This window comes from Amia ocellicauda, chromosome 12, assembly GCF_036373705.1.
Source record: "Amia ocellicauda isolate fAmiCal2 chromosome 12, fAmiCal2.hap1, whole genome shotgun sequence".
Classification (NCBI taxonomy): Eukaryota; Metazoa; Chordata; class Actinopteri; order Amiiformes; family Amiidae; genus Amia; species Amia ocellicauda.
The window spans coordinates 27,214,964-27,242,780 of NC_089861.1; the positions used below are offsets into that span (position 1 = coordinate 27,214,964).

The 27,817-nt window shown below is 37.5% G+C and overlaps 1 protein-coding gene and 2 long non-coding RNA genes across 4 annotated transcripts; 1 reads left to right on the top strand and 2 right to left on the bottom strand.

The window, feature by feature from the left end:
- Nucleotides 1–25,175, bottom strand: LOC136764808 (uncharacterized). 2 transcript variants are annotated; one of them, XM_066719137.1, is made up of 10 exons: nucleotides 25,069–25,175; nucleotides 17,617–17,647; nucleotides 16,729–16,805; nucleotides 15,780–15,827; nucleotides 15,190–15,486; nucleotides 14,052–14,096; nucleotides 7,448–7,492; nucleotides 6,288–6,348; nucleotides 3,801–3,839; nucleotides 1–2,528 (listed from the first exon to the last, which is right to left on the bottom strand). In XM_066719137.1, exons 1-10 carry the CDS (start codon nucleotides 25,079–25,081, stop codon nucleotides 2,447–2,449), a joined length of 738 nt encoding a protein of 245 aa, XP_066575234.1. In that variant the 5' UTR covers nucleotides 25,082–25,175; the 3' UTR covers nucleotides 1–2,446. The 2 variants fall into 2 exon arrangements, with proteins under 2 accessions (XP_066575234.1, XP_066575233.1); XM_066719136.1 differs by having other exon boundaries at nucleotides 16,192–16,805.
- On the top strand, nucleotides 24,180–26,341 carry LOC136764809 (uncharacterized). Its single transcript, XR_010821240.1, has 2 exons — nucleotides 24,180–24,309; nucleotides 24,740–26,341. It is a non-coding gene; the product is annotated as an uncharacterized LOC136764809 (long non-coding RNA).
- Nucleotides 25,839–27,160, bottom strand: LOC136764811 (uncharacterized). The gene is made up of 3 exons (XR_010821241.1): nucleotides 27,094–27,160; nucleotides 26,371–26,438; nucleotides 25,839–25,976 (listed from the first exon to the last, which is right to left on the bottom strand). It is a non-coding gene; the product is annotated as an uncharacterized LOC136764811 (long non-coding RNA).
- Between the last annotated feature and the right edge of the window lie 657 nt (nucleotides 27,161–27,817).

Here is a 27,817-nt window from a genome sequence, read left to right on the forward strand (position 1 = left end):
CATTTTCAAGCAAACGTTTTTTATTACAAGCAGCTGCATGGAAGAGGTTTGAAAGGCGATTTCAAGAACAGTCTTAGAAAACATACAAAGTAAAGGCACTTTTATGGTGACCAGGCCCACATGTCTGTCCCAGCATGAGTGGAAATTTGGTTTCTGCCTGACAACTCATTAGGGAAACCCATATATTGCTAAACCAGGGAAAATAAAAGCATATGTAATGTTTAATATAAGGGGGGTTTGTACGATGTACCAAGCCCAGATTGCTGGTGAAAACTGGTTCTTATCAGACCCTGTTCTTCTAGATATCAGGGTTGGACTATAGCACAGTACAGTAGCATAGTGAGACAGTGAGGCAGTGACCTTGTTCACACAAACACACAGGGAAAGAAATGCAGTTCTTCATAGTCCATAAGAAAGAGGATGGCGCAGCCTGGTCCATGGTTCAAACGACATTTGTAGCACAAGACGGAGACAGCGACAGCAGAGCCAACAACGATTGTGAGTCTAACACAAGCAAAGTCAGTGCAACACCTGCAGCTGAAGCGGTAGGCAATGGGGAGCCAGGGCTGGGAGGGAGACAGACAATACTACATCAATATGTCAGTTTTACAGAGTGTGTGTGTGTGTTGTGGAGCATTAGACAATAGTACTGCATTAGTGTACAACAATAGCAGTGATGCAGCTGCTGGTGGTATTACAGGCTGGTGTGAGGTTGGTGGAGTGTGAGGAGGCAAACTCACTCCTCACGGAGCCAGCTTAGATGTTTCTTTTTGATAAGGGCAATCTGTAACTTTATTAAGTTTTTAGTTATGTTAAGATCTTTATTAAATCCTGTACAAACCTTGTTTTGTTGGGATTACGGGAGTGATATGGATGTCTGTGTGTACAGCCACTTTGGTTGTATTAAAGGGGTGCGGGTCACCAATGGTTTGGTATTTAAAGGGGGGGGCAAGAGCAAGTTTATCTGTGGGGGGAGTAGATCGATGAATAGTGGAATCTGGGTTATTGGGGTTATTTATTTATTTATTTATTTATTTACTTTTTATTGTTTGAGGAATTTTATGGAAAACACAAAGTTACGTTGTGGGTTTAGGTTGATTTTATTTTATTGTTAGTTTTACATAAAAGTTTTCATTGTTGGTTTAAAGTGTGGGAGGAGTCAGCCTGCCAGCACCAATATAAGGGTGCTGGATGCTTCAGTAGAGAGACGTTGCCCTGTACATATACTACCCTGGTTTATGAAGTATGTGGCTGTTTAGTTGATGGTATTTTCAGTTACATTTAGCTTTTAGTTACAGAGAGTCCAGAGCTTATTTTATTCTTTTGTTTTGTATAGTTTATTTGGACTTATTTTTGTTGACTGTGATTTTTGGCTTTCTGCTTGAACACCGACCTATTTTGGAATAAACTTGTTTTTTTGGCACTACTCCTTTGTGTTCCTACAACTTTGTCACTCCCCTATCAAGCAGCTGGGAGGCCAGATGTGGTGGGCTGGTCTACTTGAAAAGTCATTTTTTATTTCCAGTCTGTCACTGAATTACGGAGGTGTGTTTTCTTAAAAGCAGATGATTGTGCATTTTTAGTTTCTGATCAAGCCAGGCATTCATACAGGAAATGAAAAAAAAAAAGCATCAGTTCCAGGAATTTTGAAAAAATCCCCTGATAACAAACCAATTGTAAATGCTTGTGTCACAAATTGAGAAGGTTATGCCAAATGTATATTCTATTTATAGAATATATAGTGGTATATAGGATACATTTAAAAATTGTAGCAGTGTGCCATGGGTGGTCATATAGCATGGGAGCACTGCACACCGCTCTGAAACAATCTATCAACAGTCAAGCTTGTCCTTATAGCCTTCTTTTGAAAGGTAATAAAAGCAGCAAAACTAAAAAAAAAGTTGAATCCCTTAATATCTGTGATGTTCAAGGTTCCTAGAAATACGTTTGCCACAGAAAAACATTGAATTTTTCGGGTTAGCAGAGAATTTAATTTTCCTTTCTTTATATATATTTAATCTACAAACTACATAAATAAATGCATGTACAATGCAAGCATTGTACACAAACTGTCCTATTGTGATCAGGGCGCTTTTTCCCCAAAGGAAACAGAGGACAGTTTGCTCTTTTGCTGAAATATTAAAATGTAGCCTTTTTATAATTTGAAGGATATTCTGGTTAAGAATAGGTCTACTACATTTGATTTGAATCGTGGAAAACTAGGAACCTTGTTGATGGGAGGACTGCTTCAGTCGTCCTGTACACTTTGGAATGGAGCCTTTCCCTTTCTCTACTCTCGTTTACTCCTGCACTGAAACAATAGGACCTTTCTCACTGGTCTATATAAGCCAGGCCAAATGAAAACTACAACTGTAATGCAGAAGCAACAAATAAAAGTAGGGGGGGTGGATTTAGAGGCACTTCAACAGCTAAAATCTCTTCCTTTTCACTCCTGTGGTTGGATCCCCTGCGCTGCGCTGTTCCCAGGGTGCTCTCCATTGAGGTTCTGCAACGGATGTGTCTCTGGCCTAGATAGAAGAGGTACATAAGCATTCACTATCATTGCTGTATATATATATATATATATATATATATATATATATATATATACAGGTCTGGAAAAATTAAGAGACCACTCCAAGTTAAGTTGTTAAGTGGTCTCTTAATTGTTTCCAGAGGTGTACATATATTTTGTTGTTTGTTTGTTTGTTTGTTTTAATTCTTGGCCCGTATACAAAAGGATGCAAGCTACAGAAAGAAATAATGCAACAAAGAAAGCATGCAATAAAGTAAAAAAGCATGAATGAAAAAGAATGAAAAAGCAATAAAGCAAGAAAGAATGCAAGAAATAAAAAAGCATGCAATAACAAAAGAAAGCAAGAAATTACGAAATAAAGCATGCAATAAAGAAAGGTAGAAAGCATGAAAAGAAAAAAGAAAAGCATGCAAGAAAGATTGAAAATGAAACCATGGCAGAAAAAGAAAGCAAGCATTAAAGCAAATTTAACAACATGCAATAAAAAAGCATGCAATTAAGAAATAAAGCATGCAATGAAGAAAGCACGAAATCATGAAAGAGCAAATTTAAAAACATGCTATAAAAAAGCATGCAATAAAGAAAGCAAGAAAGCATGCAAGAATGAAAAATCCATGCAATTAACAAAAAGCATGAAAGAAAGATAAAAGGCATAAAAAAATGAAAAAGAGCAAGAACGTATGCAAGAAAGAAATAATGTAAAAGAAAGCATTGACGAAAATGAAATGAAAAATGCATGCAATAATGAAAGAAAGCTTGCAAGAAAGAGCATGTAAAGAAGAAAGCATGCAAGAAAGAAAGCAAGAAAGAAAAGAAAACAAGAAAATGAAAAGGAAAGAAAGCAATAAAGAATATGGAAAAGAGAATGAAAAATTAAGTGGTGGCTGTAAGAGACATCCAGGAGTCCAGTTATTTTATATTTGCACATAATTGGAAACACACTAGAAATGTATTTCCTTATGCTCACAATTCAAATCAGCTTTAACTGTACTAGAAATACTCACATCCTACTCAAGTGGCCTCAGACACAGCTGATACATTTTCCAGCTCAATTTGTACAAACATGCTGATTAGAAGCATAAAATGCAAACTCTGATAGGAGAGAATGGGGGTCCATAGCCTAATGGCTGCCTCCCCTACAAGCAGTGTAACAGAAGCAATGCCGATAAGAAACCCCCAGTCCTTGGGGTAATTAATGTCAGCAGTAACCATATTAAACGTTATTAAGAAAGGTACTTCTGCAATACAAATGGAAAGTTCTTACCCAGTTTGATTTTGAGGATTCTGTCTCCTTACCCTCCTCCTGGGAAGAGAGATTGATGAGATTGACTCAAACTAGATTGCCCCCGTCTTATCCAGAGTGAAACCACATCGGTGTATTTGATTGTAGTCATAGAACTCAAAAGTAACAGGAAAGGCAATACTATTGCCTGCCATGGAGTTGCTGCAGACTCCACAGCTCTACTCAGTTTATAAATACCAGTCAATACTAGTCTACACACAATAGGGTCAATACTAAATCAGGTTTTAAATCAATGGTGTTAACCATTGTAGTACTGACCCACCCCAACTTTAATCTTTACGCATTTTATTGTGGGATCTGTGGTTGGCCAACTGCTCACATTGAATCAAAAGCATAACAAAGATTTGTTAAAGATCACCCACAACAGCTGCATTGACTGGATTCCCCAAATCAATTAAATATATTCCCATATTTCAGACGTTCAGCTCCATTGCAGCTATTATGCAATTTAGCGCGTTTCTTGCATTGATACGGATTTGTAATAGATGGAGCCATTTCAAAATGCTTTTGTTGAATATTGTCTGCCTACATACACTCACCTAAAGGATTATTAGGAACACCATACTAATACTGTGTTTGACCCCCTTTCGCCTTCAGAACTGCCTTAATTCTACGTGGCATTGATTCAACAAGGTGCTGAAAGCATTCTTTAGAAATGTTGGCCCATATTGATAGGATAGCATCTTGCAGTTGATGGAGATTTGTGGGATGCACATCCAGGGCACGAAGCTCCCATTCCACCACATCCCAAAGATGCTCTATTGGGTTGAGATCTGGTGACTGTGGGGGCCAGTTTAGTACAGTGAACTCATTGTCATGTTCAAGAAACCAATTTGAAATGATTCGACCTTTGTGACATGGTGCATTATCCTGCTGAAAGTAGCCATCAGAGGATGGGTACATGGTGGTCATAAAGGGATGGACATGGTCAGAAACAATGCTCAGGTAGGCCGTGGCATTTAAACGATGCCCAATTGGCACTAAGGGGCCTAAAGTGTGCCAAGAAAACATCCCCCACACCATTACACCACCACCACCAGCCTGCACAGTGGTAACAAGGCATGATGGATCCATGTTCTCATTCTGTTTACGCCAAATTCTGACTCTACCATCTGAATGTCTCAACAGAAATCGAGACTCATCAGACCAGGCAACATTTTTCCAGTCTTCAACTGTCCAATTTTGGTGAGCTTGTGCAAATTGTAGCCTCTTTTTCCTATTTGTAGTGGAGATGAGTGGTACCCGGTGGGGTCTTCTGCTGTTGTAGCCCATCCGCCTCAAGGTTGTACGTGTTGTGGCTTCACAAATGCTTTGCTGCATACCTGGGTTGTAACGAGTAATTATTTCAGTCAAAGTTGCTCTTCTATCAGCTTGAATCAGTCGGCCCATTCTCCTCTGACCTCTAGCATCAACAAGGCATTTTCGCCCACAGGACTGCCGCATACTGGAAGTTTTTCCCTTTTCACACCATTCTTTGTAAACCCTAGAAATGGTTGTGCGTGAAAATCCCACTAACTGAGCAGATTGTGAAATACTCAGACCGGCCCGTCTGGCACCAACAACCATGCCACGCTCAAAATTGCTTAAATCACCTTTCTTTCCCATTCAGACATTCAGTTTGGAGTTCAGGAGATTGTCTTGACCAGGACCACACCCCTAAATGCATTGAAGCAACTGCCATGTGATTGGTTGGTTAGATAATTGCATTAATGAGAAATTGAACAGGTGTTCCTAATAATCCTTTAGGTGAGTGTATGTGCATCCGGATGTATACTCCAGTTTACACAGTTTATTTTGCGAAAAGTTAATTGTATTAATATTTTTTTCTCCTTCATTATGTATATGTGCACATTAACAATTGAAGAATCACAGGTGATCTAGCTCGTCTGCCTGTCCTCCACGAGCACATGGAATAAGACACTGCCAGGCTGCTAAATGCAACACAAACAGCCCTGTTGAAAAGTGCATTTTCTGCATTAATGTACGGAGCTGTAATACACAGATGGAGCCATTAACGCTTCACGTTGTATACAGTACAAAGTAAAATATGTATTTCAAATTTCGATTAATACAAGTTTAATAAAATATGTATACACTTTTTAACATTGTAAAATATAAAGCGTCAATAAATGTGCTATATCCCTATTTTAATGTGTAGTTTGTATCTGAATACGCAAAGTGCTGATGAATATACAAATCAGTGATGAACTGATGCTGGTGATGAACTTTACCCTGTGATGAAGAGTGCGTGATGAAGTGTGCATGATGAAAATACATAGACCCAAAGAAGTTGTCTTAAGAAGCTGACAGGAGACAGCTTTGAAGCTCTGGGTTTCACAATACAGGCCTCGGCTCAGCAAAACAGGACAGATAACACTGCCACGCTGGTCTTCACAGAGACTCTAGCACATATTTAATTGCCAAGTTAACATACTGAGGGGGTCTTACCTGTAATAGAGGAATCCAACTGCAACTACTATGACCACAATGACAGTGGGAATCAACACTTCTAGAGGGACAAAAATAGGACATATTAATCTACCAGGTCAGATTCTCAGTTCTTCTTATAACCCTTATAACCCTGTTGATTCTCACTGATGTCCCACTTCCTGTTTCATGGGTTGCTGGTGAACTGGGACAGGCTTTGAACATTAAGCAGTTATAAGAATTTGGTTGACCTCTTGCTGCTAGCTCAATTGGTGGCAGAGGTTTTGAGTCATCAACAATCAGGCCCTTGCTAATTGTCTGGGTTGATGGGCTAAGATCCTTTCATTGCCTTGTTGTGGTGAGACCAATTAACCAGATTAAGTCCACTGGGACATGATGAGCATTTGGTTAGTTTAAAAGAGAGTTGCATGCTCTCTAGAAGAGAGAGTCTCTGGTTCTGGAGTTTTTAAAGCAAAGACAAAGTGTAAGAAAGAGGGCTCTGACCCTTGTGAGTGAGTGAGTGAGTGAGTTTGTTTCAGTGGGTGGGCTTGTTTTGCCTGATTGAATAAGGCTGCTGTAAAGTGGCCTGTTTATATTGGCTGGGAAAAGGGGACAATTATTTTATTTATTTATTTATTTATTTCATGAACATAAATGACAAGTCTGTTTGTTTTTGTGTTGAAAATGGCTCCCTTAAAAAAAGGTTTTTCCCAATCTTTGCAGACTGTTTGTGTGGTGAATCAACAGACACTCTGTCACAGTGAGTATGAGGGTGTGTGTATAAATATTATGGAATCATCACAGCAATTACCCGTAAAATAAATAATTTAAGAAAAAGAAAGAGGGGAAAAAAGGGAAGTACATCAGTTTGGTTCCTGCCAGGCTGCTCAGAGCCTAGAAATCCCCTTGAGGACACTGTGTGATTAAAAGACATTCATGAATGTGAAGAAAATTAAGCAATGGTATTTATAGATCAGTGCAGCAATCGAAAGGCTTTAGAAAAGACAAAAGCCCTCACACTCACACATACACACTCTCGCAATCTCTCTCGCTCTCTCTCTCTCTCTCTCTCTCTCTCTCTCTCTCAAACACACACACACACACACACTCTGCAGGGTAATGCACGCAAGAGTGACACATTAAAGAAAGCCATGATGTGTGTTCATGGTTGGAAAGCTCACCATACTGGCCATGTCTGTGGTCTGGGGCAGCAGTAGAAGGGATGTCTGTGTGGAGACGGAGAACAGAGAAAACATTAGTCAAGGTCTCACTGATGAGCAACACAAATGGATTGTCTGCTAGGGAGCTACCATGAGTTAGCAGTCAATAATGAAAAACTTCTTAGTCTTTCCTGTTCTTTGCCACTTAAATCATGAGGAGGGCCACTTCTGTAACACCAACATTTATTTTTTTGTCAGGCCACAAATAAAACCTTTGACATGATCCCTAACTAAAACCAATGGGTTTCTAACTCACTCTTATTCACAAGAAGTTACTTCTTTATGTGTGCGAGTGTGTTGTTTCATAAACATGTATACCATTGCAGAGTGTACGGGTTATACAGGCGGATCGCATTACAGTCTATTCCTTGTCTCTGTGGCGTAAACGTTTGACCCTCTGGTGACAGAATAGGAAATACAACTGAGGAGGGTGTGCGTGTGCGTGTGCGTGTGTGTTGGATTCTTTAGAGTTTTTTCTCCAATCATCAGGCAGGCCAGGGGATTTTGGAAGTCAGAAAATACAAAAAACAAAAACAGTTCTCATTTAGGCCTTGATATTTTTACATTCTTGCTACATACATTTTTGCTGCAAGTCAAAATGAGCTCATGGTTCTCTTTGGAAGCTAGGTTTTCTTTTAATGTGCATAAGGGGGCTGCAGGCTGGTTGTTGTGCCTTAGACTGGGGTTAGCTGGTGGAAAGAGTCGCTTAACTGCTAACTTCATGGTAGAAAATCCCAGAGGAAAAGAAAATTAGAAAAGAGCTCTCAAAAATGTCTCATGTATTTCTCCTAGACAACAATGAGGTCTGTGTGAAACCAAAACGAGATTATGGCTTATTTCTCTTGTTTCTAATTTTTTTCTCCTGAAGAAAAAGCTACACAAAATCTCAAATTAGCCTCCTTTTTAGTTTCAAAATAGATCTCCTCAAGCTCTAATATAATTCTCAGATTTTCTCAAGTTTGGTGTGCTCTCTCTATAAACTCAATCTATTCTCATCCCAGTCAAAGTCATGCATCTCATGCTGAGCTCAGACAGAGCAAATAAAGAGCTATCCACAAGCACTCGCTGAATTGTCATTGTTTTCTTAAAAACATTTTTTTTTTAAAGAAACTCAAATACATGGACCTCATTGTAATGGGATTTATATGCTTGTCTATGACAAAACAAACTTCCAAGATATTTTAAACAGATGTTTTAATATTTACATGGTGATAATTGGGGTTACATAATGCAGACAAAAACAAATGTAACAATATTTCCACTGGATATTTCAACATCAATAATCTAACAATATTACTTACTCTTAAATAGGACATGGAAAACTGCTTATTAGTAATGAGAATAATAATCAGTTAGAGTATATCATTAATATCACTCAGCTCCAAGTGTCTTTCAAGTTTATAAAAGTATCACTTTTATGTAATGCAGCCATTTAGACAAGCACAAGACCGCATTTTAGCTGTATCAAAGCAAAACTGCAAATATCTCAGAACAGACTCATAACTGGTGTAAGTAAGTGTAGTATAGTCAGATATTTATATCTTCTTATGCAGGGCTCAAAAGCGACCTTTTAGGGTGACAATAGATATGACTATATGAAAAGATCACTGTGAGATCACTAGTATTTGTTTTGGTATGGCATCACAATACAAACTGTAATATCTGTCCATCAACTTAGACTTCTAATTTTCAATAAGAATTGTTAACTAGTTCTCTTAACTAATGCTCTTCTGTTCAGAATATGACCTCTTCTTTGACTTATGTTCAGTCCCTTTCAAGTCTGTTGGGGAAATGTGCAACAAACACAATACCAGACATTGAGGACAAATCAATAAACATCAACTTTCCCAAAATACTATGAAGTGCAACTACAGTCCTTTTTACAGGAACTTCTAGTAAGCTGAGCTCACAAAGTGAAAACATATCCCATCTGTCAGAGAATCCAGCAGAAGATGTATGCCTGCAAATGAGAATTCATTCACAAGTGCAAATTGGGTCTCATTTTGACATTCACTGGTTTCTTTGCAAGAACACAGTAATTCAATCTGGCCATATGTGATCTGCATCCCATCACAAAATAATACTGTATAATTGATCCTTTGTTTAGCTTTGACATACTGCTTTGAAGTGTAAACAGTTTTCCCTATTTGAGCTGTTATACGCCTTCACAACATTATTATGTAATCTCTGACCAAGAAACTGTTCCACAAGAGACTTATCATCAGATAAGTATAAATAAGATAATTACAAATAAGCATTTGAAAACTGAATAAAATATCAATCACATAATCAAAATCAAAATACTTCTCTCTCTTCCAGTTACATTACATTTCCAACTGCAACTAATTAATGGACCATACTATAGTAAGGCTACAAAGGAAAAAGAATAAAATAATAGAATAAAATAAAAATATAAATAGAATAGAAAATGTCATTATTAGTTAACTATATTAACCTTTTATTTTGTATAAGTTTTAGCCGATATGCCTGTTCACATATACTCTTTTAAATGATTCAAACTTCCCGACAACAGATTTTTCCTACTCCTGAGTCCAATCAAATGCAGCACAATTGCACTTGATCAGTATTACTCTTTGGTAAAAGTAATATCAAGCTTTATCCACTTAGCGGTTTCGGAGGCTGCGCAATGATGTGACCTGTGAACCAGCATTAGAACATTTCATTGGACAAGAGCGCTGCCTGCGTCGTGATTGGTTAATTTAAACGTTGTCTGATTAACATACGGGGAACACAGGGAGCAACGGAGCACCACGGGGCCTCGCAAAAAGAAGAGAAGTTTAATGTGTGTTAAGTTTAATTTTGTAACATTTAGAAGGTGTATATTTGGCTTCTGAAACTTTTTGAAGAATCTGGTCCACATATACTAAGGTTATCTAGCCTTAAACCTTGACCATATGTGGCTATGAACTTGTAAATGTTAGCTAACTATTACTGCACGGTGGGGTTAAACCCGCGGCCGGTGACTCTCAGGCGCAGGGGCTCCGCTTTAAGCCGCAGCCCAAGGTGAGCTCTTCCACCTCGGCCAGGATGCGGATGAGTGGCTGTAGGTGAACGTTGGGAGTCGGCTCGCATATCAGAAGAGCCGGATCTATTTATTCATATCTTCATTTTTTTTTTAAATATATTTTTATAATCAAAAGAATTGTAGTAATTTTAAATGACTAATTCAAAGAACGAAAATAATAATCCAGGCCTAAATGCTCAAGCGCACACATCGGTTCTTCCGGTCTGCTCATGCCGGCACACACTACACGATTTTAACCCGATTTGTTCCTCACGACAGATCGGCGCTGCCTGGTCGGGGTCCCGCTGCCGCTGGTCGTGCAGTGACAGACGGGCTGATGCATCGCTGGCCTCCGATCCGATCGTAAGCTGGTCGGAGCCGCTACGACTTTATTAAACGTGTTTATATTTACGACTCGATCGGCGCCGATCGTGCAGAGTGACGTGATCAGCAGCCAATGAGAGCCGAGCTGACGGAAGAAGAATAAACATGACCGGAGAATACGATTTTCATACGTATTTATTATAATACTTCAAACACCAATGGTTGTTTCGGTGCAGTTTATTTTAAAATAATATACGCTTTTTGTGTTTGTCTGCACAGACGAACTAAAACGGCAGCAGCGGCTTGTGGTCGCGTTCTTTCCGCAGTTTTGCACAGATCTGCAGAAATCCCCTGATCCCAGTGGTGCAGCAGCGCAGATCTGCGCTGCACAGACGGGAGCTGTACATGTGCACGTCCGTGTCTGTTGACGTTTCTCTGTGCGGATCACGCGTGTTTCTGCGAGATTTGGAGGCTGTGACGCAGATCCACGACAGGGATGTCAGATCAGTCAAGTGTGTCTGTACTGAAGCGCTCGGCTGGGCGCGCTGCTTCACGACGCAAAATGGATCAATTCGGTTCAAAATAGTGGTTGTGCACAGTGCGCAGCTCGCATTTAACATCGGGTCGGACTGTAGACATCGTGTAGTGACCCCGGCAACAGACTAGCAGCCTGTTGTTCCTTCAATCAGACACGTACCGTCAACCAATGAACCAGAGCCAACTTGCTCACAGACACTTGGCAGCACTTTGTTATATACATTCAGAAAGTTATACTTTAAATGCATGTGTAATAGCATCATTCTTTTTTATATTTATTTCAATTTTTGGGATGCTTCAGTTTGCAAATTATTTATTTTTCTTTAATATGGTGCAATATTGTATTATGTTCAGATTGTATTCGTTTTGAATGGTTAGATTTATATGCACTTTGTTTTGTATACATTACAATTTTATACTTTAAATGCAAATGTTTAATAGCATTCTTTTTCATAACAAACCAATGCATTTTTAAATGCATTGTGGTTAAGGTAGAGTATGATTTCATTTTAATAATTTTAATTTGAATTGTTTTAACACCAATCATAGTCAAACTGTCGCAAACTATTTGACTAAAGAGCCGCTTGGGAGCCAAAAGAAAGCCCATTACTAATGCGATTGAAGATAACTATCAAATGAAAGTAGACGACACAGGTTGTCGGGGGCTAAATGGTAAACCAAAGTTAGGCTACTTTGGCAATGGAAAAACTGGCATTGTCATTTTCAAATGGGTGAAAGTGTTTTATGAGTGACTCTTTGTTAATAAAATGCAGTATGAGCAAAAACTGCTTTTTTCATTTACATGTGTTCCTCCCAACGAAGAAGATGAGATTTTATTAACCAGACCCCAGGCTCACCCAAAGATGACCAGGATGGTAACTTAATCATTGTCATTTAACTGCACATCTTTTTAATTTTGTTATTTCTTTAAATAAATGTTTCTTAAATTTTAACTATTGTTTTGGATAATATTATAACAAAGATCTACACAAAATGACATTTAGTTTCTAGGGTTAGGGCTGCAGTGGACTGCATGACTGCACTCTACCTGGTAGCCTAACTTAATTATAAATAAATGTAAAATGCTACTCTATTTGCAGCATATTAAACCATTTTATTTTTTATACAATTGAACAAGCTTGGGTCTCATATTCCACACTCCAAACCAATAGGGCATACTGCAAAAACTCAAATGTATATTTGTATAATTTCTATACCTCAGTTTTTCAGATCTCAATTTACTAGTCTATTTATGTTCCACCACTCATCTATTGTCACAAGATGAGAGATACAGGGACTAGCTTGTTCAGGACAGCGAGCACCAGTTATTGTACCTTAAATGCAATCTGAAGTCACTTATTTCTGAATTTCAAAAAAAAAAATGTTGTCAAGCTTATAGCCCTGTCATTATTCTACTTGTTCTGTTTAAAACAAATCACTAATACACAGAGCATTGCTGTATCTTGTGTAGGGTAAACTTGACCATTTTAATAAAGGGTTCATTTGTTTCAACATTTGTGAAAGTGTCCTTGATTTATTTACACATAAAATGCATGACTCACATATTGCTCCATAGTAGCTCTAGTACTGCTCATTTTCTTCTAAGGAGAAAAAATGAGCCATTAATGAGACTGAGCAAGATATCTCCTTCAAGTCTCAACTATGACTGCTACTGCTAAATGCTACGTCTCGCCTATTTCTCCTAGTGAATGTTAGGAGCAACGTTTAAAAAAACGGGTCAGACAACACTGAAACTAAAATGAGGCTGAAATGAGAATCACTATTTTGTCTCTTGAGCTTTAGAAGATCAACTATTTGAGCAATAACATTTTCCTCTGGGATGTCATTCTTGAGGACTGAGGGACAGAAGGGGAAGGCATATGTTTATCTTGGCAGGTAAGGTTGAATAAATCAGAATGTCTAGTCACTGGAAAAAAAAGTAATGTCTTGTAAGCCCCTTTGGTAAAAACAAACACAACCTCCCTGTCTGTACAGCTTTACCGCTAAAAAGAGGCCGAGCTAGACAGACATCAGCCCTATCGGAGCTCTTCCTTGTAAATGGCTACAGTCCGTTTGTGGAGATACAGACGTGTTGTCAGGGAAACTCACAGAATATAAAGAACTAAAGTTTAGGTTAATTTGGAGCATCAACATATTGTAACACACTGCGGGGCAGAGTTATAGAGGGCTGTTCATAACCTATTTTGGCCCCTGTGGAATAGACCCTGGACTGGCACTTGCCCTGGTAATTGGACTTTTGCTGATCTCTTGACTACGAACTCTCTTCTTGTTTTTCTTTGGTGAACTGGACTACAGATCTGCTGACCAGATTTAGAGAGAAACTGCAAGAAAAGTGTAGATGAGGCTCAAAGAAGAGCTAGGTTTTAAAATAAACCCAGCCATAGAGCTGTCATACCTGCGAATCTCTGCTTGCAACCCCCACCTACATCTCCCCCAACTGTGTCACAATTTAAACAGGCCATCAGAACAGTGCCTAATGGTAAATCGCCAGGGCCTGATGCTGTCCCAGTGGAACTCCACTAAAGTTAAATTAACATTCATACAGTGTCCAGCTGGCTTTGAACTCAATAGGGACATAATGTTCCTATTGGGACACTGATGGAGGGGGGGTCCTGCATAGCCCAAACCCACTTCAGAAATAGCAGCAGGACAACTTACTTGGGCTGTCGGTCGGAAGTGTGGTGGGGTTCTTGAGATTACAATCTGAAATGAGGTAAAGGGTGGTTAGTTTATAAAGACCAAGTGGAATATAAGTAGTGCAATTTGGTTCCTCTTTGGCAGGAGATTGTGCAAATATTAATACAAAACCTAAGGGTTAGGGAAGATCAGAATACTTCTTGTGACAAACCTTTTGTGCTCATCTTTACCAATAGTGATGAAGGGCACTGTATCTGTCAGGAATACTATATATATGTAAAACAAAAATAACACTGCAGCAAAGTATGGGCCTTTGCATTAATTGTCATTCCTTTGAAATGCATTTGTATCTTTCTATATATATACAGAATGACTCCTCTACACACATTATTCATGAAATGATTACTCAGGACAAGTATCAAACCTGACCATTTTCAACACAATCTGAGTCATCCCAGTACACGGATGTGCAATATGTATTGTTCTTATCGGCTGTGAGAGAGATTGTCACTGGCAGTCATGCTCATAAACGCTCTGAATCTCTTTTGTTGACTGCATACATTTAAAAAATATATTAAAATAAATGTCAGTTCAAAAACAGTAGAGCCACTTCCAAAACTGTGAAGTCACTTATAGCATTACATTATGAACAGTATAATTATTGAATTATATTTACTGCCTTCTTACATAGCTTGGGTTCTGTCTATTTGATATTGGCTTTATTCATGGTTTCATTTCTCAAATGAAGTCTTTCATGAGGTTTAACCCACTTTAACTCATCTGGAGTCCCTTTCAGCAGAAACATTTTTAATGCGACGAAGGGAATAAACAGTCAGCACCTGCTAAACTGGGAAACGCCTATTTTTGTACTGGAAAACTTTGGCTCTAAACTTGAACAAACACAAAATGTGTTACATTTAAGACATTCTTTCTAAGTTCTATCTTCAGTATGAATAACTTGCACAGTATAACGGAAGCATGGCAGTCCTAAATATGTACACAATTAGAAAAGTTATTATATATATATATATATATATATATATATATATATATATATATATATTCCATACATACAAGCTGATTAAGATCCTCTTAAAAGAGGAGCCATTAGTGCAAGACAAATATTTCAATTCAATGTTCTTGAACTAACAGAACTTACCTTTCAAAGTCAGTTTAACCCTCTCAGACTTTCCACTTGAATTGCTGTTATACTCTAGGATGTATGCCCCTGCATCAGCCTTGGAGACACTACTAATGTAAAGTCTCAGTGTTTTTCTAAGCACTTCCCAGCAGAGGTAGTATTTTTCAAGTGTTTCAGGATCACAATTCAGAGGGATGCTGCTGTTGGTGTAGATATACTGTGATGTCGTGTCATGAATAATATTCATAACTCCTTCCACGTGATCTGAAATGTTAAACTGCAGTGTCGCCACATTGCCAATGCATGCCTCTGAGCCTGAGAAAATAAAAGTTTAGTATTATTTTAGACTAGAATCCCAGAGCTACAGAATAATACATATATATATTTTATAAAATGTCCATCGCAACATATTGAAAACTGTGAACTGTTAGAGCACAGAAATCAAAGGCGGTGCAGTCCAACCACACATCCGAGTCAGACAAAATATTTGCCTTCTTGTTTGCCTAAAGCCTTCTTGTGGAAAGACTGTTGAAGGGAAGTTGTTGCTTCTGAGTTGAATCTCATTTGATGGAATCGGGGCCTATCAAGAAGAAAGTTTATCGACTCACCAAAACACCTGAACACAAACATGAGGCAGATGATCATGGGGAGAAAATCTGAAAGACAAAAACAGACACTGCAGTTTCTGCTTTCATGGAGTTCAATCCTTCGGGAGAATACACCGATGATCACATTGAACTGCCAGGCCAACAAGCTGTCAGTCGATTGTAAGCGATTCTATTTGTAAACCAGCTGTGCACATTAAGAGATCTGAGATAGTATCCTGTTAGCCTCTCAAAGTTAAGAAACAAATGAACTCTAAGCCAGACAGCTCATTACAAATGTCTTGATTATATAGTGTGATTATACCCTCGTATCGCATGCCTGATCTACATTGCAGGCAACACTGCACTGGTGGGTAAATGAGTCTAAACGACTTCAGCATGCATGTTGGCTGTCTCACTTGGGAATCATGCTTACCTTGTATTTTGGACACCCTGCCCTTCAATAGCCCAGAAATACACACATTCCACAGACAGGCCAGGACTTGCTGAGGTTTTAAATCAGTCCTCTTCTTTTGTAACCAATCAGATGCTCCTGGGAAAACAGCCCACAAGCTTCTAGACTCGGGACAGGAAGCTGCAAGCACTTTTGACACTCGCTTCCGCTTCAGTCTTCTCAATTTCCTAGTCTTAGCCTCACTTCTGGGTTCCTTATCCATATCTTCAGCTTCTTCCTGGGCGGGCTTCTCTTCAGGATCTTCATCTGTGCTGTGAGATGCAGGCACAGTGACAGTGGGGGGGGGATCCGATGCAGAGCCTGAATCACACTCAATATTCAAAATGTAATGTTGCATATCTTCCATAATTTCAAGCTTGGTTGTATCTGTGGTGGCTTCATCTGAATCAGGACTGAAGACAGAGTCAGAAGTCTTCATTGCATTGTAAGGAGATGTAATTAAACCTTCTCTGCTGCTCCAAGGAGATGTGTCCATGATTGGCTTGGTGGAGAACTTACCAGATTCTACGGTTGGTGTTTTTAAATTTTCAATGCAATGGTCTCTTGGTTCATACCAAGGCAGAGTTTCTTGTTTTCTAAAATCAGCACAAAAAAGGAAATTACACATTAAGTTTCCTTATTTTCTATATTTGTAACCAGGGAAAAGTTATAAACACTAGCCTTTTACATCGGAACCTGCCTCAGATCGTGTAAGATCACATCAGACCCTGCATAGGGGTGTCTGCTAACAAATTAATAATAAGACAGAAGTGCACAATAAGGTTTGCTGCAGTGGTCTCCAAGCCTATGGAATTTCTGCCTGGGAGAGACCTTGCCGATGCAGTATAACTACCTTGTGTCTTGTTGCTGTGCTCAGTATTGCCATGGTGTATAACTTTTGACAGTACATTTCAGCAACCTGTTGTTGAGTTTGGCTGTTCCTCACCCAGTTTTATTCCTCCTACACAGCTGTTTCTGTTTCAGTTCATGATTGTGTTTCAACCTACATATTGAATTGATAATCATTAGCACCTGTTTGGTATAATTGTATAATCATACACCTGACTATATGCCTACAAAATTGTGCAAGTGTACCTAGTTTTGAAGGCAAAGGGTGGTCACACCAAATATTGAATTGATGTAGATTTTTCTTCTGTTAACTCACTTTGCTTTTAGTTAATTGATAAACATAATCTATTAACATGTTTATTTTTGAAAGCATTCTTACTTTACAGCATTTTCTCACACCTGCCTAAAACTTTTGCACAGTACTGTATATATTTTTATTCTGTGCATTGTTAATTCTGCCAACTTAAACAACTTGACACCCAAGAATGAAGGCAGAGGAAAACTATAATGCCATAATTCCTGAACTGGATAAGGAAAAAACACTTAGCTTGTACATACCCACTTCTGTGTTCTTCTAATTGCTGGGTATCTGAAAAGAAAAAAAAAAAAGATTAAAGTAAACTATGCAAATAGATTGAAGGCCAAGAGGACCACGTTCCGTAAAAGGATGCAATTTCTGTTGGAGCACACTATTAAAGAGCCAACTTAAAATACTAATTTTCATGAGTACAAGGACATTACACTGAAGTTCAATGAACATATTACTAACATAGGCTACAAGAATTTCAAAACCAAAATGAAAATAACGTATCGTATGCCCATGTAATTCATTTTACATAAAGACCACACTGTTATTTGTATGTTAGCTTTAGTGTTTCGAGCCTTTGTAAAAGCTACAAGACAATACATTAAGTCTCTATAACCATACCATATCTGGTCTTACATAAAACAGTCCCAAACTGTTTTTTTTTTGTATGCTTCTAGTAATTAAAATACCAACATTCATGTTACTGATCTGAATGACCCCCTGCCCTGCTGAGCTCTCAATTATTGAATTGAACCCTTAATTGAACTAATAATTTCCTAAATCCGAGCCTTTTAATTCTTTTTATAAGTAGAGTTTTTAAGTTAACTATAAAATTGTATAACTTTCTATCAGATGCACGTTTTAAAGAGTCAACTGTAATCAATTTACTTAACTTTACGGGTTCAATTAAGTAATTGCTAGCTCAGTTGGAACGAAAACCAGCAGGGTAGGGGGTCCTCCAGGACCAGGATTGAGAACCACTGGGTTATGTTAAGGAAACTTCATTCACTCAGCACTTTTTGTTTCTTTTATTACAAAAACCAAGAAGAGCATTATGCAGGAAGTATTACAGGCAGATAACCAAGCAAATATTTCCATCACTGTGGTCGTCCAATTTTGAGTTAAAAGTGTGTGTGTGTGAGTGAGTGAGTGTGTGCTTAATTAAAGTGTTATAAATGGGTTCAGAACACATTCTTTGTTTTCACAATATTCACTGAAATGTTTTGTCCTTGTAGACACTAGTTTGACACTAATGATAAATGGCAAACACCTCAAATCAAATTTAACATTTTTAATTATTATTGTAGAAAACAACAACAACAATAATAATCATCAATATTTTAAGACATTGCTGAACAAATAATTACAATGGCTCTCAAAAGTATTCACCCCCTGGACTTTTCCTCATTTGATTGTGTTACAATATGAAATCAGAATGGATTTAATCAGGAGTTTTTGCCACTGATCAACAAAGAATATGTCCATAATGTCAAAATACTTTTGAGAGCCACTGTATAGAGGGCTAAATGTAATACGAGAGTGCTTGAGTCAATGGCATATTGCATCAAGTAGGGCCTAATCATTTAAATATCTTGCTCATAATAGCCACAGTACTGTTAGCACACCTTTTACCATCTGTGGTTAGATTCCAGCTCTCAAGTTTACAAAATAATACCAGAACCATCATTAGTCATTAGACTTTCACAAGATAATATGTATTTAGTGCTTGGCAGTAGTGTAGAGTGATAAACCAAGGTTTTCTGGCACAGCTCTACCCCATTAACAACAACAGGAATAGAGTTGTGCAATAGACCCGTCCAAACATTGTCAACAGCATTAAAGGCAACTGTCTTTTCCAGCTGTACAGATGCACTTCTAACTAAACGGCTTTTTATATTTTACAATAAATGTCATTCGTGCTTTATATTTTAGGTTTCATTTTCATAAACAGTATCTTATGTGCATTTCCTTCATCCTCTCTGGGTCAAATCAAAAGTTAACAAAAATTCACAAACTTGTACCTTAGCCTACCAAGCTTTATTACTGATGTATGTAATTATTCGTCAGATTATACTTTTAACTACAATACTAGGTAAAATAAAAACGTGGATGGATACAGGTTTGTAATTTGGGATTGGTTGTTAGGTCATACAACTAGCGAACTATAATGTAAACTATCCTAATAACTTAAGAAAAAAGTTGCATTAATTATTCAATGTGAATAGCAAAACATCACAAGCTTAAGTTCTTTTTGTGTTTGTAAGTGGTTAAAGAAGGACATTAAACACATGTAAATGTTCTGTAGATTTACAGTTTTCCTCGATTGCTTAGACACCACAGCCACGAGTCCATAGAGGAAGAGGGGATCGTCTATGCAGTGGTAAAGACATAGAACAGATGTTTAAAATGACATATGTGCCCCTATTTGCATTTGTGTTTGTTTATTTATATTTTAGTTTATGGTTTGTTTTTATTATTTCAAAAGTTCGTTATTATAAAGTATAATATTGTAAACGAAAAAATGTATCGCATTTGCATTGTTTTATTTATTCTAACAAAAAAGTGTTTTTCTCTGTTGAACATGGACATGTACACATAAATGTGCACCATAAATGGTTAATGAAAAATACATTTTGGTTCATTTTATTTTGTATTTCATTAATCAAATTTACATTTTTAAAGCAATTTCAGGTTAAAACATTATTAAAATCTGTTACCTGGGAAGGGTTTTGAGGACAATCAGTGAATAAGTTTTATATTTAAAAGTATGTCAACAATATATTTAGAAGTATTGTAAAAAAGTATTATGTATTTCAATATATAAAAGTGGCCATAATTCAAATGTTTACGTTTTAAAAATATATTAATGTATTTCACAAAATACAAAAACTAATTAACATATTTTAAAGTATATTACAAGATATTGTAATATATTTTCCAGAAAAGACAATATATTTTAATATATGTGTTAAACTATATTTTGATGTTTTGAAAGGCACTCCTCCTCCTAACACGTCTGGTCCGCGGGTCCTTGGGCCCTCACCCCTCACTCCTCAGTAGCAGAGCCCGACCTGACACGCTGGTCTCAGTAGTACAGACATAGAGTGAAGCTTCCCATGTCCACTGGACTGGCTCTTTGTCTCTCTCTCTCTCTCTCTGCAGGTCTTTGAGGACACAGAGGTCTCGGCGAGGGACCACAGCCTGTGGAGAGGAGTCAGCATAGCAGAGACAGGAGCCGGTCCGGAGTGAAGCACCAGCACTGGGAAGCATAGGAAGAACATCTCCACCAGGACTGTGAGGCCCTCTTACAACTGTACTCAGATTGAGCTGATACAGTGATTACCCGCAAATAAACATGGATTGGAAACAGAGACTGAAGAGAGCTCGTTTTGGAAATGCTGTGTATATGAACATGACTGACGATGTTGAAAATGTTTACTTTAGTGTACAATTATATTTTGATAAATGCAATAGTTATTTTTGAACTGTAAAATATTGCTTTTGAGCATTAGTCCAATATTTACATTTGTTTCATTTTCTAATTGTATGCCATTTTTGAGCATTTTGCTTATTGTAGACTGTATAGTTATTCATGTTTTGACTGCAATGTTCATGTTTAGAACAAAGTGCATTTATTACATTACATGTCATTTAGCAGATGCTCTTATCCACAGTGACTTACATTTATACATCTGCGTATTTTACTGCTCAAGGGTACAACAGCACTGCCCCACCCAGGATTAGAACACACAACCTACCAGTTATGAGTCCAGATCACTAACCACAATGCCATTTATAGCAATAATATTAATGTTTTATGATCACATTTCAAATTTAAATAATACATTTGTTCTATGTAAATGTTGAATTTGAAGTTCATGAATAAAACTTCTGAGTTTTATATGATGGTTTGCCTTTGATTATCATATCACAGCTGTTAAAGAGCTATCAGTTACAATTACCAGCACTAATGTAAATGATTGTATTTTAAAATAATATGATGATTTTATTGAAATTATTTGTTTTTAAATGCACTTGGTGATTTGTTGTTGCTTTGATTGTTTGGTAGTTTTGTTTTTGATTTGTCTGATGCACTGGCCATTCTCCTTTAAAAAAATGCATTAGATGGTTTTGTTTTGTTTGGTTCCTTTTATTTTTTTATTATGTTTTTTAATTTCTCTAATGCATTTACTGTTCTTTTACAATGCATCAGATAGTTTTGTTTTGAATTGTTTACATTTTATATTTAACATTTATATTTAACTTTGTAGATTGAACATTTAGATTTAGATTTAACATTTAGATTTAGAGCCCAGTGATGGACATCCCTTGAGCCCTATGCCTGCCGGGATCGGCTCCAGCTTCCCCACGACCCTCACCAGGATAAGCGGTTTCGAAAATAGATGGATGGATTTAGATTCAGACTAAACTGACTAAGTTATGTATTTTGTGACTCAGAGATTTAAGTATATTTAGCATATTTAAAAGTTAAATGTTTAGTTTGCAATGCCAATATTGAAGATTTATGAGGGCCCAGTTCAGTCTTTATTCGTGTGGGGGGTCATTTAAGAGGAGGCGCCTCTCTGGCACCAGTCTGCACCGCGACCACCTCAGAGGCAGACGCTTGAGCGATGAGGTGAGACAAAGTTTATTTTTTGGTATTTATTCGTTATTAGTTCCATAATGTTTAGATAGTTTAGTTATTTAGTGACTTTTATCTCGTTACTTTATAGTTCTTTCAATCCACATTTTCACATCCGATATAAGGTAATGAAAGCGTGTATAAATGTAGTCTTGTAACTCAAATGTAACAAGTAAAAGAAAATGGATTAAACCATTATTACATTGACATTCCTATTTTGTAATGTATGTGCCTCTATGAAAACCCGTTTATATGTAAAATTGCATGTGTGTTGTTGTGTCATTAAATTACAGTAATGTCTGTTATTGTGTGTCCGCATGGATTATAGCTGTGATCATTATAGGGGGATGGGATATTCGTAAAAATAGGAACTAATTGATGACGCGCATGAGTCAGAGCTCTGCTGTCAAACTGCTCAACAGGCCCTCAGTGCAGCTGTCAGTCAGCAGGACAACATACTAGGGATGAACTCTGAACTGTTACAACTGTGTGCGTCAATTGAACCTACACTGGGACTGAAGAAGGATAACTTTTAAAAACGTAGTGTTTATTCCTTCTATGCTTTCTATCACCATAATATATTAATACAGTATGAATTGATATAGCTTTTATTAAAATGTATAATTTAGATTATGATTATTTCAAATGGGTTTGGCATACAGTTCTGTAGGTGAAATACACAAACAGTAATACAGATATTTTATTTTCATTTACACCAATGAATCGTTTCTCTTTATATATTATTTGTATGTCAGCATTTATAAAAAATGGTCTTTAGTAATACCATTGCTTGATTACCATCTCTGCCCTTACCATTGCACTTGCCTTTCAAAACCTGTTTAATAGATTTAGTAGTTTGATATTACTCAAGTATTGTGAACCTTTAAAATCAATGTTTTACATACGTACGTGTATATGTATATGAATACGTTTTTTTATATTAAATATTTAGAGAAATACAAATCTTTATATAATAATAACAGAATGTCAGGATTACAAGTCTTATTCTTAATTCTCACATATTTAGTGAGCCTGAAATAAACAAACTGAGATCTAAGACGTGAAGATAATGGATGGATGAGCTTGGAGTGAGAATCGTCTCATCTCTCACCATGAGGACCTTACAACTGTTCCTTATTGTGAGCACAATTTGTGCAACATACTACAACAATAGCTCTGGACACTGATGCATTTAAAATTAATGTTTTCATCTTATACATATTATTATTCAATAGAATATTTATAAGAGTTTCCCAAAGGACAGATTTACAAATTGCCTAGTTTATTTTAAACTTCAAATAAATAAAACACATTTCAAAATTTGCATTTCCTTAATTTCACTTATGCAATCATAACTTTGCCTTCAAGTTTTTAAATGTTAAAATGTTTTTTTGCAGTTTTATACTTTTAGTATGTCATTGCTAAAGTATAATATGTAATGAATTGCAGTGGCTAAGAACATGTTAGTTGCACTGCATGGTAGAGGTGGATTTCCTGGTAAACATACTGCTGAATTTATGTATTTATTTATTTTTAACGCTTGGTGAGAACATACTGTTGTAAAAGCAGGCTGTTTTACATTCTGGAATCAGACCAAAGAGATCTGGCTTGATGACGTCATCGGGCCAGTACTGGGGCGGAATCAGTGTGCTGTCTGCGAAACGTGCACTTGTAATACTGGGACACATTTTAATTCTCACGCAGAGAGAAATATCTGCAATACTTAACTTATTGTCAATATTAATCGAGATCATGCTAAAGTGAGAAGTCATACACTTTCGTTATTTTTGTAAACGTGCTATTCAAAAAAGAAGAAACTATTAAACAGCAGCAGACAGTGATGGTATGGCAAGCCAAATTATCATTTAGAGATATCTCTAAATGCATTTAAAGATATCTTTAAATATTTGAAGGTATTTCTAAATCATTTAAAGATATCTATAAATGATTTAGAGATATCTGCAAATGATTTAGAGATAACTAAATAAGGTGCTTTTTGAAGATATCTCTAAATGATTTGAAGATATCTCTAAATCATTTAAAGTTATCTGCAAATCATTTCGAGATATCTTCAAATGACTTCCTGTAGTTTGGCTGAGATGATCACTTCCTGTTTCCTTATTCAGTTCCATAGAAATGAATGACAAAGATAACAGGAAGTGATCATCTTGGGCTACATACAGGAAGTCATTTGCAGATATCTCTAAATGATTTGTAGGTCCAGATTTCTACTGATCACGTTAAAAAGAGGCTTATTTTATTCAAACTTACTCAGCATATATTTTCTCCAACAGCCGGAAACGTGAGTTATAGCGACCGGGTTTCTCTTTTCTCTAGGCTGGGGTCTTTTCATTTTAGAAATAATGGGTTATATATAGCTGAATTGTGTTTGTGTGATTAATATTGTTGCGAGTGGGGGTCTCTTGTGTTCTATTTCATAAGAGACGGACAGACACCTGAAGTACAGCAGCGTCTGGGAGATGTATTGCCTTATAGCCCGCATCTCAGTAACTCGCTCTCTATCTGTATTGCGCTTTCCATCGCAGGCGCTCACTATCACTTCCCTTACTTACTCCAGGCACCAGCTCGCCGATCGCTGCGCCCGTACAGCGCACCTTAACCCCGACTGCGAGGGACTCCGTGTGCCCCTCCCGATCTCTCTCCCCCCTCCGTTATAACCACGGCAATCATAACTGCCTTTGAGCTCAGTGGCAATCCTGTTATTTTCACAGGGGCATCACATGGAGGAGCAGCGTTTCCTAACCGCGTACCCTACACATAGTGGATGCACGCCACCGATACACCGCGAATCGCCGGTGGAGGTGAAGAAGCCCTTCGCGGAAAAGCACGGCGCTTGAACGAACACATAGCCCTCTGCACTGTAACACATCCAACGAGAACTGATCCCATGACAGAAAAACGGGCAATGCAGAACACTTTCAGGACATGCACCGAATACAGGACAAATGAATGCAAATACAGACAGAAAACGAATACAGGTCGCTAATATTCAAACGCCGACAACAGTGACAATTTTAAGTAATACATTTAAGCAACTTACTGCCGACTGCCATTTTTTAAAAGTTTTCCAACAGCGACTTCACTTTCCACAGGTTGGGCTGTATGCACTGATGAGGGCTCGGGGCCGTTGTGCTCAAATGCTTCCTGATCGTGGCATTCACTGAACTGTGAGGCGCCTCATATGTAACCCCTCCCTTTCCCTGTGTTATTTCAGCTTGTGCATGTGTTTTTATTAAGACTGGTCTTGATGTCTTTTAACTATTTCATATATCACTTACTTAATAAATGCAACAGGAGTTCAGACTAGATTGAAGAGGCTCTGCTTAGTTTTACAAATAAAAGTGCAGCCAACCCAGTATTGTTGATTCAATGTCTCCCCTGCGTACTGTGCTTTTCTCCATCCAGTTGAGGGATTCTTCTCTGCTTGGAGGTGCAGGGAAGACTATCCATTTTCTGAATAATGATTGGTTACGTAATTTCGCCTGTAAAATAAATCTCACCAACATCTTGTAACTTTGTTTTAACTAAGTGCAAACATATGTTAATTGAACTTACATTGGAATGTTTTTAATTAGAACTTACAGGCAGTTTTTGCACTTTTTGGTGAAAAATAACAGTGGACCAAATTTTCAATATGATAAAAAAAAAAAGTTTTTTCAGATTAGAGAACCAGTTTTAGCATAAAATGTGTCCAATCATCAGCAGTTTAAAGTTTAGAGAATATTAATGACAGAAACCAAAAAACCTTTACAATAACAGCCGTTCCAAAGACCTCTGAAGCTTAATAATGAAAAAAAAAACGTATTGCCTGTCTTAGCATTTTGAAAACATCTAATGAATCCACAGTGCATCCTTCAGGTCTTCACCGGGCTTTCTGACTGAAGTTATAGTTTGTTCTGCATGGTATCTGGAGAATCCCTCATATTTCTGCAGTATTTTGATCATAACCTGAAAAACGTGTAAGAAAAGACAGTTAAATGAGTACCTGTGGCAGACCATCAGCAAAGTATACTTTGTGACTGAGGAAAAGCTGAAGTAAGTGCTTAACCATAATTTTATTTAAAACGAATGTGAATAATAAGAAAAAATATGCCTGTGATATTGACATTCATCTTATTGTGGAAAATATACAAATATATATGTGGAGCTAACACATCCAGAAGTAATCTTCAGTTTCACAGCACTCTTGATTTTCTCCAGAAGTGATGCAAATGCAAATAACATGGTTTACAATCTGCAGTATACATTACATTATAATACTGATAATACAATGTATCTGACTCTTTTTGATCCAATATACTTTCCTCATTGTTTCATTGTCTGTTTTAATTTGGGCATTTACCCAGGAATTCAGAACAGAAATATCCTGTTTGATGTTTGGTTCCCATGTCTGATGTCATATGTCAAATCCTGTGAGGTAAATGCAGCAAAATTATAATCCATTATAAACAGCAACTTTAAAATCAATACACTGTCAGACAGGCTGTATATATACTTCGCTTTTTATGTACATCAGTAATCAGCTGCTGCAGTAGGTGACACTTAAAACAATTAGTATAATGCTGCCATCAAGGGTGGTGTGTGTTTGTATGTGTAGGTATATATAACAAATATTTAATACCACAGTGACTAAGACCCCGTTCACATTTATTAGGCCGGCCTGCCTCAAATTTAGTCTGGCCCCATTCCCATTTGCGGTTTTAATCCTAAATGCGTCACATATGCAGGCGGAAAGGAGGCCTAAACGAAATGCATACTGGGAATAAACAAATCTTCCCCAAAAAAACAGTATCATATCTTTCCGTTTTCAAATGTCTAACTCCGGTTCTGCAAGTCTAAAAGTGCTGTTATACAATTCACCCGAAAGCGAAGCCCATTTAGTAGGACATCTGCATGAAATCACAAGAAATCGTGTTGTGTGCATCGAAAGCAGCCTCTGTGATGCTTCTATAGTTATAACCTCATAGACAGCAGCGCTGTACACTTCCTTCAGTTTGTTTTTTAACTTTATCTTCCATGCACATTGTAAACAGTGCTTTCATTCCTGCATCGTCCCAGTTGTTACCTCCAACGCAGGTGTTACGACGAATTCAGTGACCACTAGGATTCTTGTGACCCGGTGGATGTGCGCATGCGCCAGCAATCCCCGCTGTCTGCATACGGGAGCAAGCGCGTCAGGGGGGAACAAAAGTGTGTGTGTGCGCGCATTAGCAGGAACATTGGGAGAACTCCTGCATCACCACATTTTCCAGTGGCTGTACGAAACCGTGCCCCTTGGAAAACATGGTGACCCCTTCCTTATTGAGAGCAAATACACACTAGAGTCACAAAAGTGTGAGTGTGCATTCAGATGGCAAATAATTGACCATTATAATCTCCTCTAAAGTTCAAAGTTTCTGTTATTGCTTCACCTGTGTGTGTGTGTGTGTGTGATCGTTGTGAAAAGCTGTCAGGAATTAAATTACTTACAAATAAATAAGTAAACATTTAGAAGATCGTACTGCATTTATGTCGCTGAAGTGCATGATGTCTGTTGTACGTTTACAAGTGGTATTACTTGTGTAGTAATAAGAAATTAATATAAACGAGAGTATCGTTGTGGTCTGTGAAAAATACACGTACATCGTACAATACTTAATTGAATTACCTACATGAATCCGTTGCGTTAGGTTCTGTTTTTTAATTGGCAGATACCCTTACCCGGGGCGACTTACACAAAATATATATTTTAACAGCAGATCAAATACAGAATAACGTAAGTACTAAGAAGTGCAACTATGACTATGCAT